Source organism: Lissotriton helveticus, chromosome 1_1 (assembly GCF_964261635.1).
Source record: "Lissotriton helveticus chromosome 1_1, aLisHel1.1, whole genome shotgun sequence".
In the NCBI taxonomy this organism is placed as follows: Eukaryota; Metazoa; Chordata; class Amphibia; order Caudata; family Salamandridae; genus Lissotriton; species Lissotriton helveticus.
Genome location: NC_136057.1, coordinates 1100006185 through 1100018395, shown reverse-complemented (window position 1 = coordinate 1100018395; position 12211 = coordinate 1100006185). Strand labels below are relative to the sequence as shown.

The window sequence follows — 12211 nt, the reverse complement described above, 5'->3', positions numbered from 1 at the left end:
ATTTTTAACGTTTTAGATGAAAATAGTGCCAAGAAGCATAAAGCGCCACTCGTGGTTATCTGGTCCCCCTAAACCAGGGGAGTGCCGCAAGTTAGGCTGAACATGGTGGAGTGCAGGTCGGATACAGGGACCAGGCTAGTTCAGCAGATGAGTTACCTTCTCAAGTCCAGCGCCAAGAGTCCTGTTCGCTTTGGCTGGTGCCGCGAGAAGAAGGCTGCCAGCTCAAGGAGCATGTCTAGCATCACAAACGGTCATGGCTGTAGTCATCGATGTAGTATGAAGCGCTGGCCATGACCAGTTTATGTTTTTGTCTCTTGGCTATCTGGATATTCTTGGAGCAGAAGACAGTTAATAAAATCCTGGGCTCAGGAGAATCTGTTCATTGCCTTTGTTGTGCTGTCAGCTAGGTTTTTTGGTTGGCAACAATGAAATAATCAAAAATGTAAATGTGCTTAGAGTCACTGCTTTCTGCTGCAGTTGAGCCAAGGGTGGTTACTGCTCAATTGGACTTACTGCCCATTTCAACTTTTAAGTAGTTTAATAGCTACATTACCAGAGAGCTCATGCAAAGGCAAGGAGGTGTACTCCTAGGGCACTGATCATCAAAGTTAATTTGGACATTAAACCTATGTTTTTGCCCGAAAATGCATTTTCGTATTTGTCTGGAGCACATGAAATGTTTTGCAAGTGTAGAGAAATCTAGAGTAGTCTATCACACTCAAGGAGTGGTAAATGAATATTGCAAGGCGTGGAGGCTTGACTTGGAAGTTTAGAAACGCCCATATGCAAGTATGTTAGTGGGCATTCCCTGACTCTCTCTGACCTCTTCCCACCCTGGAAATGGCCTGAGATTTACTACACTTTCAGGCTGGGCAAAGGTATAGATCACCCCCACATTTTCTGGGCTGTAGAGGAATAGATTTTTGTACGGAGAAAATGTTTTCCCTGCAGTGGAAAAACAAAATAAACATGAGCATTTGCCCAGAAAAATTCACTCCTCCTTCTGCAATAGAGAATTCCACACAGAAACTCTTGGGAATAGGCATGACATTCTCTGAAGTTTGCCTGAAATCCTACGTCTATCACAGCTTTACATGCTTGTTACTGGGGATGTTTGTGATTAGAAAAAAATCTACATTCAGACAGAGAGGTTTACATGTTTTTCGTAATGGGATACTAAATGGTATTTGAATTCTTGATTGGTTTCAAAGAATGTTCAAATGCTGTCATGTTGCACAAGTAAGGGGGTGTGACCTAGGAAGCTTGCTTGTGAATTTGGAATTCTGGTATTACCCAGCTCTCTAAACATACAAGTGTCAAGAAGGTTGATTTGTTGCAAATTTGTAATGCCAATATCTGGCTGAAAACAAAGGGCTAAACAAACTAAAGTGGCAATTCAAAAAAGCATTTATGAGTTAAGGAAGTAATTTTACGGGAGTACTCTTTTACACACTCATGCATGTATTTGTGAATTGGCACAGAAATGGCAAACTCCCTATTGGCAAAAGTTCAAAGAGGCCACAACCCTTTCTATTTGCAAGAATCGTATTAAATATTCCACGAATAGTCCATTTTATTAACATTTTAGATATTTTGGGGACAATTCATGAAGCCCTTTAGGAGCATATAACAGAGTACTGTCTAAATACTCGAATGCCTTTGTGAATAGGCCCATAAAGAATTGACAATTTGTATCCTGAACCAGCTACTCACTCAACCATTAGATATTGTACCTCAAGGTGCCCACCATCATCACCATAGGCTGAGGACTATTCTATGCCATCAACCTTTGGATTGCTTCTTGCTACCTTTATTTTCCCACCTCCCTCATGAAGTTCGGAGATTCTAGAAATGTGGCTTTCAGCACAAAAAACCTAAATATATAAATGCATTTTGCCACCAAGTGCCAAAGCTAACTGATACAAAAGGGGATGATGGACGGAGCGTTTGAACAAATCAAACACTCACCCCCAGTCAACTGATCTGGGTTTAATCCATCACCATTCTTTAGTTCACTCAGCCACCCCAGTTCAGACATGGCTATATGCAAATCAGTCTGACCCAGTGCCTCATGGGAACAGTCCAGCCCGAACTGCCAAGCCATGTCTTTCCTGGACCGGAAACAAGCATCCTGGGACCGGTTTCGGATTCATAATCCTCATCAGCCAGGCTATCTTGAATCCAGTGGCCAAGTGAACAAGAGACTCACGTCTGAGCATACCCTGCCACACTTAGGGCGAACAAAGCGATACAAAAGGGGATGATGGACGGAGCGTTGGAACAAATCAAACACTCACCCCCAGTCAACTGATCTGGGTTTAATCCATCACCATTCTTTAGTTCACTCAGCCACACCAGTTCAGACATGGCTATATGCAAATCAGTCTGACCCTGTGCCTCATGGGAACAGTCCAGCCCGAACTGCCAAGCCATGTCTTCCCTGGACCGGAAATGTATAAACTGGACGTTTGCACAACTGGAGTGAACAATTGTGTGGAGGGAGGAATTATCCATGTCTTCCAAAGTTTTTGCAGATATGATTTGTCTCCTCAAAACAAAATTGAGGATTATAATTTATTGACACGCTTATTCTTTGTAATGCTTAATTGATTGGAAGAAGAAATAGATTTTTGCCACAGTCTGAACGTATGTAACACTCTATTACATATTTTTTCAGTGCTATTTCTTTACCATTGAATTTGGCCTGTGCAAACAAGAAGGGCAGCTGCGAGTATACGGAGCAGGACTTCTGTCTTCCATTGGAGAATTGAAGGTATTTTACAAAGTGGTTGTGACTTCCTATACAGGTCTTATCAACCCATTGGCTACCTATTGTTAATCTGCTTTTTTTTAGGTTATTGCTTAATTGTTTATGCTGTGGGTTATTGCATGTGGTTTTCATTTTCAGTGTAATCAACTCGCTTTCAATTAATCGAGTCACACATACATGAAATCCTGTATGCTATTTTTCAACAGCTTTAATGCACATTCGAAGGTAGTGAAAGCAGGGAACAAACAGTGGATCATCCAAATGGTTGATGACAGGAGAGACAAGGGATCACTTATAGTTATCTGGACGAAAGGCTCGGAAGTCATCATGACCTCCTCCTTGTACATGTGGTAACATTATGATGAAAGAGGAAGTTCTCTCTGGACTGTGCACCTGCCTACATTTTTGTGCAAGTGGAAAGTGGCCGGTCTTGGACATCTGAAGAGATTGTGGTGGTTAGGGATAACCTTCATAATTGATAAAGACATGGCTCTTTCCCTAAGTTCGAGTACAACTAGCGTCAGCTTCGGTGTACAGTCACCTCAGCGCCAAGACGCCTCGGCAATAGTGCACTTTATAAGATCTCAGTCAGTTAGGTGGTGCAGTTCATGAGGGGAGAGGTTGTTATTCATGGGTATATAAATAAATAAGTATATACGTACACAAATAAACAAATACATACATGCATAAATAAATAAATAAATACATATATACATATATTTATTTTATTGATTTGGACCTCAACAGAGGTCCATTTATAAAAGCATTATACAGAGTGAGTATATTAATACAGTCGCAGTACTAAAAGAAGTATACAAATTAAAAGACCTTTCGAAAATGTAGACATTTTAAAACGTATAATTTAATTTAAATTTATTTTGAGGTCAAATAATAAATAAGTGAGCCTTTCTGCAGAAGATATGGCAGATGTCAGGAGAAGAGGTTGAAAAAATTGTGGATGTATAAAGTGTAAAGCTTGGCAAAAAAACAAAATACCATGATCGCATTTTTGCACACCACCACTGCAAAGTTCACCAATTCTGTCTGTAAAAAGAAATGTTTCCCATGCACTTGTAACAGACCTCAAAGGTAAAGCATTTATCCTTAACACTAAAAACATGGGACTGACTTAATGTTCTAGATTCCAGGTCAAATATGGCTGTGTTTTTTTCGACTAATGAAGAGATGACTAATTTATATTTATCCATCCGTGAACAGAATTCAGTATCTAATGTCTAACTGGCCATGGGGGAAAGTATCTTTAACTGATATTTCATCTGTGACAATAGCATAGACTCGACATGACCTTCAATATACCAAACAATTTCAAGGCATATATATTTATTTTTTCGAATGCACCGTTCACCCACTTCCGATCTAAAATCTATACACATGACATTTCCAGCATGTAATTTTTTCCCCAAAGAATCAAACAGACATCACAGCTTAAACCTGCTGCCAGACCTGCCACAAAAACAGTGTTCAGCCGAAGTACTAAACAAATTGCAGTTATGGAATTCAGTGAGCACAGTTTACACAATCTTTTCCCTTCGGTAGAATTCTTAAAAGACCAATCCTAATATTAAAGGTGTCTGCCGCCTATATAAAACTAGGGGGCGATTTTCATTCACACAATGTCAATAGATGTGTTAGAAATTGGGTTTTTGATTGAGGAGAGGTGTAGACCCTTCTCAAACAACAACCACAATCATTGTCAGGGTGAAGGATCACTAAACCTTTGCTTAACCCTCTGGTAGCTTGTTACAAAAGGAATCAGGACTAACATAGAGGCAAAATATAAAGTATTTATGCAGCACACAAGCATCAATGCAGTGAGAACACAGCACAAGAAAATCCCACACCCATTTAAACACATTGGGGCATACTTACAAAGAAGTGACAGAATGTGGCGTTAGAGTTCTTAGCTTAACTCCGCAATATACCACTTCTGAAATGGAGGGCTGCACCGTATGTACAACAATACGGTGCAGCCTGTGTTCCCCCCTGCGCTAATTTCAGATGCAGACCACCAACGCAGGGACCTTTGCACCATATTGCAAGGCTGCCTGTGTTGGGAGAAATTATTGTTTATGTGCAGGAAGGTGTCTCTTTCTGCACATAAACAATCTTAAATGGTGATTTGTAACTTCTATGTTCTTGCCGTCTGCGTTTTTTCTCATAAGCCCAGTAGTTTAGGTCTCCTTTAAGTAGGACAATGGGGAGATCTATAATTAAGGGAGCCATAGATTCTGCAAGGACCTGGGAGAACTCCTGCATGTAGTTTGTTGGACTGTATAGCAGTACACACGTTAAGGTTGCGGTTGATGACTCAAGGTGAATTACTAAATTCTCCATCGAGGGAAGGTCTAGTGAGGACATCTTAGTAAATCAAAGTTCTTTCTTTATGATTGTTGCAACGCCTCATCCCTTCTTTCCTGTTGGTCTATTAGGTTGTAATATGTAATAATGGTTAGGAAGAGCCAAGAGTATATCTGGAGTAGACTCCTGTCAGCCATGTTTCTGTTACAAAACAGTATGTTCGGAGACTGAGAGTCCTGGAGGTCAAAAATGTTGTCCAGGTGTTTTGGTAAGAAGCGAGTGTTCAAGTAGGCAACCAGTTATTCGGTTTGATTTAGCCTGAGTGTATTAGGTTTGGGGCTATTAGTTCTAGTGGGCTGTTGAATAGTAATATGGTGGCATATAGTGAGGGCCGCATCTTGGGGGTTGCCAGAACCCCTAATTCATTTAATGTCCTTATGCGAGAAGGAGTAATGACTGGCCTAGCTTGGTTGTAATCCAATAAGTAATTCCTAGAATAGACAATAAAAGGGGCATGGTGGCTGGCCCCGGCTGATGTGGACTGACGCAGACGGACTTGCCTTAGGGTGCGCCTACGGTGCACGCGCTGGGCGAACGCACCATGCTTCGCGTTGATCTATCGGCAACCAGCTCATCATGCGCAGCGAGCTACAGTCTTGCCAAGCAGAATAGACCGTTAGGTGCCTATCTGTACTACCATAATTAAATTCACACTGACATTGGAATTCCCAGATTGCAACTTAGTTAAAAAACCCAAATATTAAAAACATTTCCCAACCTAGAAGAATTCGAGCAGCATTACCGGCACAGACGAGCTATGCTTCACATTAAGTAGACACGGCAGTTGCCCCTTCTGCTGCCTACGTCCAACCGGCGTGCTGATTGGAGACCTCCATGACCAATCATCAACCAGCTTGTCCTGCGCGTCGATCTATAGTCTCAAAAAGCAGAATAGACTGGTAGGTGACTATCTGTACTACCACAATCAAATTCAAATTCACATTGACATTGGAATTTCCAGAGCGCAACTTACTTAACAAATCCAAATATTTAAAACATTAAAAGACGTTCCCAACCTAGAAGAATTCGAGCAGCATGTAAAAGCAACACAGACAGACACGAGACTACAGCAATTGTCAACACATGATACATTGTAGGACAGTTGTACAAGTAGCTTACCTTAGCTCTCGGCGACAACAAAGTAGTTTGGCATCGTGGTTGAGTCGGGGCAGCAAAGGAGGGACCTGCACAGTGGTGTAGGAGACAGAACTGGATGAGGGAAGTAGGAAAAGGTTACGTTTTTACCTCATTTCCTTAAATTCTGCCAACACAGAGTGAGATGGCTTCCTGCCATAGTTGCCTCGATAGAAAGACACATCGTAATAAGGTTGGCGGGACTCCTCGCTGGACTTTTACCGCCAACTGTTTCTGCCTGTGGCACTGCTGACGTGGATGAAGACTCTTAGCGGATGTGGCAGAATTGTGGTGGTCTTTCGCTGATGCACCTACCAATGTCTAAATACAGCGTGCGGACTGCCATGTCGGAGGGCGGGTAGACCATCGCAAAAGTGAATGCGAGAGCTGATCCGCCTACATGTACATCAGTTCCTAAATAGCGAATCAATATTTAGCAGGGGTGTGTTTCTGAATCGGAATGGTATGTACTAATGTTCTGCGACTGAACTGCCATCCCAAAACATTCATATTTTACCAACTGCAAGTAGTGGTGATCGATTCGCAAAAAGGAAGGCGTCTCCAAGGAACAGCAGTGGCCCTTAACTGTTTATTTTTTTTTAATGCATCCAGTTTTCCTTTACTAAAAACAGGTTGAATCTAAAAAAATACTTTATTGAAAAGCAATCACAGAGATTGTGGTCTGCTGACATATTTAATACCAACTTCCATTCTCCTTTAACAGGTGATTTGTGGCTATGGTGGTTTCCATGTTACAGAAATAAGCTACACCACTGTTCGGTGTGTTTGTTGTTACACTACATGCACAATTGAATATGTTTGTCTATATTTTGCAGTTAGACCTAACATAGCTTCTTTTTGTAGATTTACCCCCAAATGCATCAATGTTGGCCTTTGCGATTCCTTAATTGCTATTATTAAGGAATCGCAAAAGCCTATGCATGTAGGAATCGCTAAAAAAATAGCGATTTCTACACATTCCTTAATTGCGAGTCGCAATTAAGGAATGGCTTCCCATTCAGGCCCATAGGAATGAATGGGAATTGCATGCGCAATTTGTGAGTACCCATTAGGTACTCGCAAATTGCACATGCAATTTCAAGGGTGCAAGGGTGCCAAAAGAACACCCTGTTGCACCCCATAAATTGTGATGTACACCCATGTTGCACACACACATGCCCCAAGGGCATGTATGTGTGTAACATGAGACTTTGAAAAATGCACTTTGGTGCATTTTTCAAACAAATTGCAATTTTCCATCACCTTTCATATCTCGGTAAATTGCGATTCTCAATTATAACATCACAATTTGTTTTACTTTTTGCGTTGCATTTAAGGAACTGCAAATAGCGATTCCTTAAATGCAATGCAATTAAAGTAATCGCAATTTTGCGAATCCTTAAATTGCGATTTTTGCATTTGGGATGATGCATCCCAAATGCAAAAATACCGGTTGCAAAGGGGCAGATTCTGAGAATCTGCCTGTTTGCGACCGGTTTTTCCTTTGATGCATTTGGGCCTTAGTTTCTGTGATTAAGATCAATGCAATTTTAAGTTTCTACTTTCGTTAATTGGCCATTGAGAAATAGAACCGTACACTAGATAAGGAAGGACCAATATGCGTCTCTAGTCAGCCTGTGTTCCTTAAATTTCTAAAATTGACTTAACTGCCAACGTTGGTGTATTTTTGCCACTACACTTGCTCCCCATGCTCATTCTATATTTATGTGGCAAAGAGGCTAACAGTGAAACATTGCATGAATGGCTGAATTTGTATGTATATTTTAAATTTCCATAATCCCCTGAAAACCAGAGTTTAGTGACCTAGATGCTTGATGGATAAGTAAACTTTTAAGCCGCAAAGTGAGCTAAGAAGATAATGGAAATTCAGGATTCAAAATAACTTGAAACACACAAAAGCTGAGTCATCACAGTGGAGCGCACTTATTCCCCTGTCCCAGGTCCTTGACTCTGTTTTGGTCCCTCATGTCTTAAGAAAATGCCATGATTTACTGTAGGTTTTCATACTGTTTCACTTAAGAATACTGTCAAGGAAGGTTTGCTTGCATTTTTCGCAGTATTGTCATATTACTCTAACAGCCTGATTCATCAAGCCGAAATCGGCTCGCAAAGGGCCAGATTCTGAGAATCTGGCCCTTTGCGAGCGCTATTTTTGCATTTGGGATTCATCATCCCAAATGCAAAAATCGGTAATAGCGATTTCGCTATTTTGCGAGGATTTACATTTAAGGAATCTCTATTTGAGATTCCTTAAATGCAATTCATCATCCATTTAAAAATTGCGAATTCGCAATTTCGGCCCGCTATTTACCGCGAGGTCAAACCTCGTGATAAATAGCGAAAACTTAGAAAAATGCTTTTAAAAGCATTTTTCTAAGTTGCATGTTGCACACACACATGTCCTTTGGACATGTGTGTGCGCAACATCTGTTTCAATTTGCATTTAAGGGGTGCTACAGGGTGTCCTTTGGACACCCCTGGCACCCTTTAAATCGCTATCTTATTTGCGAGTAGCAAATTGCTAATCGCAAATAAGGAATAACTCCCCATGCATTTCTATGGGCCTTTGGCCCATAGGAATGCATGGGGAGTTATTCCTTATTTGCGATTAGCAATTTGCTACTCGCAAATAAGGATTGTGTAGGAATCGCTATTTATTTAGCAATTCCTACATGAATCCCGTTTTGCAAGTCCTTAATAGCGATTCCTTATGAATCGCTATTAGGGGCTCGCAAAACGGGAGATTGATGAATCAGGCTGTTAATGTCTACCAACGCATCTATCTTAAATGTTTACATTTATTGAACTGTATTTGGCACATTATTAATTAAGGTATATCATCGATTATTTATGTATAGCTTCCTTGCGAAGCCTTTAGCATGAATACCCGGATTCTAAACCTAGTTGTTCACTGCTATGATGTTGCTAGGGTGACCAACAAATGTTTTTTCCCACTGTTTATACGTTGTGGAGGAATTCCAGGGTGTTCTGACAGGGCACCCTGCGAGTCTGTCGGTGCAGTGCTGGGGAGCACAGATCAGAGCTTCAACTGTGGAGGGGGAGGAAAGGCACTAAGGGTGGTAGAGGTGAGTCACAAGAGACCAAGGTTTATTTTATTTTATTTTGGAAGCATAATATGTACAGCACCCCAATTACTCCTCTGCCCATGTGCACATGTTGGAAGTGGGGTAGAGGTTTTGAGGGCCATATATCATATAAACTGCTAAATAGTCAAAAACAGAGATGTTCATCGACTCAGCATTCTGGCTGAGATCATAGACAAATCAAACGTTTGCTTTCATTGACTATTTGATGTCACTAAAAACATCTCTGTGAAAAATGTCACTGTTATAGAGTTCCTGTTCTGTCATATCAGTAAGTGGCCAGTGCAAATGAGATATGTTTGGTTATGACATTTATGACAAAAGCCCTATGTAAACTCCTTTCATATATTTTCACAACTAATTTTTGATATATTTATATTTTCTAGCACGCTCTGTCTGATAAGGCCAATATACAAATGTTTGATCCGAAAACGACATGTTTGCAAGAATGTCTCATCACCACCTTCCAAGAATCTTATTTTGTGTCAGAAAGTTTTGAAGACGCCAAGGAAAAAATGAGGTCTGTATCTTAATAATAATATTAATATTAATAACCTCTTCGATGCGTCAGACGGCCGGGGGTGGGGTGTGTGCGCCGAATGGCCAGGGGCCTGTCCGTTCTGCGCACGCGTCAAATTACACCGCACAGTGGCGGAATTTGCACCGCGGCAAAGAGGTTAATAATAATATAGCAACAACAACACATTATACCTCGCTGCTGCGGGCTATAACAATTGTTAAAGTTCTTAACTTGAGTAATCGGCATGTGTTGCAGGTACAGGCCTAGAACGAGGGAGAGGGACTTTAGCAACCAGTATAGACCAAGGCAGAAAGGCTATTAAACTATGAGAGCAGTCCACCCACTAATGATAGATTGTTCTAAAATAAGCAGGGAGAAACAAAAAGACAAACATTGGAATGTTGGAGCAGAAGGTCTGTATCATCCACAGTTGATTGGAAGTCACTCTATTGTCTAATAATAATACCATGTTTATGTAATTCTAAGCAAGTAGTAAAGAAGTATTCATTTTAACAATATTTTTATACATTTCAGAGACTTTGCAAAATCCATCAATCGCCCTTTCTCTGTGCACTTCAACCCTTATACGCAGAGCATTGACATTTTGAAGGACACCCGGAGCATTGAAAATGTTGTTCAAGACCTAAGGAGTGATCTCAACACAGTATCTGATGCACTTAGCAAAATGAATCGGTATTTGGGAATTTGATGTTAAGTGATACAGTCTGTCATCTTCCTCACATCTCAGATGGAATTATGTCTAAGACTTATATCCTTTGCGGAAATATATATTACTTCTCTCTTTACAGTTGCATAAATAATTTGTGAAGTCCTGTCTAATGTGTGTGACATCAATAAGCTGTCCTTATGGTGAATGTGCAGTTTGCATTCCTCCCAAACTGTCCTCTGTTTCTAGCTAAAAAAACAAACAGAGATTAATTCTTAGAAAAAAATTCAGCTAATTAAACTTATGAAATCCAAAAATATTTCTGAGAAAACTGTCAACATGAAAACATTGCCATGTTTTATAAATATGGTTAGCAATAGTGCTTGTCTTCGTATGGTAATTAGAATTCTCCACAATGGGCCATTAAGAATATGGAATGTATCACCATTGTTTCTGGAAGGTTTGCACAATGACCCACTCTCTTGAGCAAAGGCCTGTTCCCACACTTAACAATGTTAATAGTGTGTGTCCATGAGTGTTCCAAGCCATAGTGATATAAGGTGATATGTATTAACAGAAGTTTAGTTCTGTTTCAACTAAGGGAATATAATATAAATTTCTATCTATATATATATATATGTCCCACTCATTCCAAGTGGAGCAATATATTGGTCACATCCATCCGGTGCCGGGTTATGAGTGCAGCCCCAGTATCTTTATGACTCCACAACTCACTTGCTCTAATAAGGAACAAACCGTCACTTCTGGATCACTTAATTGAGAAAAATGTATTACGACGAAATGCGTAGCTGTAATACATTACACTGAGTTAAGTGATTCTCGAGTGCCGGTTCGTTCCTTATAGAGGAAACAAGTTGGAAAGTCATGCATACCTATATAATTGGGTAGGCTTGAAATGGAAGTTATCAACAGCTACTTTACAAATAGGCAATCAGCCATTGTGTAGTTCTAAGTAGGATGATTGATTTACTATGAAGGGCAGAGGTCCTATAAATCGAAGCCGCTCTTTTCACTTTTACCAAAATCACTCATCTGAGTATATGTTATGTGCATTCAGACTGGGAAAGCAGCCATTACGCATTCCCCTTATGAATAAAGAGACTTTCTTCAAATACTGTGTATAATCTGATCCAGCACTCTTGCGATATTGTACCTATGTATTCAGTTATAGTGAATGAGGAAAACATCGCATCATGTTTCTATAATACAGTCTTCAAAAAATGTCCCAACAATCCACAGCTTTCATGATTAATTATCCTTTCTTGATGGATGAATTTCCGTATAGGATCTCTGTAGCCGATGAGTTTTGTTCTATGCAAACTTTATCAGGGCTTAATTCCCAATAGAGCAAGGTCCTGGTATTAGTCTTCCTCATGTCATATCTCATATTATGGTATAGTTATCAAAATTTCCATCTCAATAGTCAGGTGACACTCTGAAAAAGACACGTGAAAGGATAATTTATCTTGAAAGCTGTGGATTGGTACATTTTTTTATACTGCATTATAGAAACATGAAGTGACATGTTCCTCATTCATTACAGTTGAAAACATAAGTACAATGTGATATATCTCCAGAGTGCTGGATCACAGTTC

The 12211-nt window shown here is 40.2% G+C and overlaps 1 protein-coding gene across 1 annotated transcript in view; it reads left to right on the top strand.

The window, feature by feature from the left end:
• The window catches only part of TPH2 (tryptophan hydroxylase 2), a 260084-nt gene extending 248848 nt beyond the window's left edge, over window positions 1-11236 (top strand). Inside the window, exons 10-12 of the mRNA XM_078649202.1 lie at window positions 2678-2773; window positions 9795-9928; window positions 10463-11236. Coding sequence (XP_078505328.1) covers window positions 2678-2773; window positions 9795-9928; window positions 10463-10637 — 405 coding nt within the window. The 3' untranslated portion in view covers window positions 10638-11236. The remainder of the gene's footprint in view (window positions 1-2677; window positions 2774-9794; window positions 9929-10462) is intronic.
• Window positions 11237-12211: the final 975 nt, after the last annotated feature.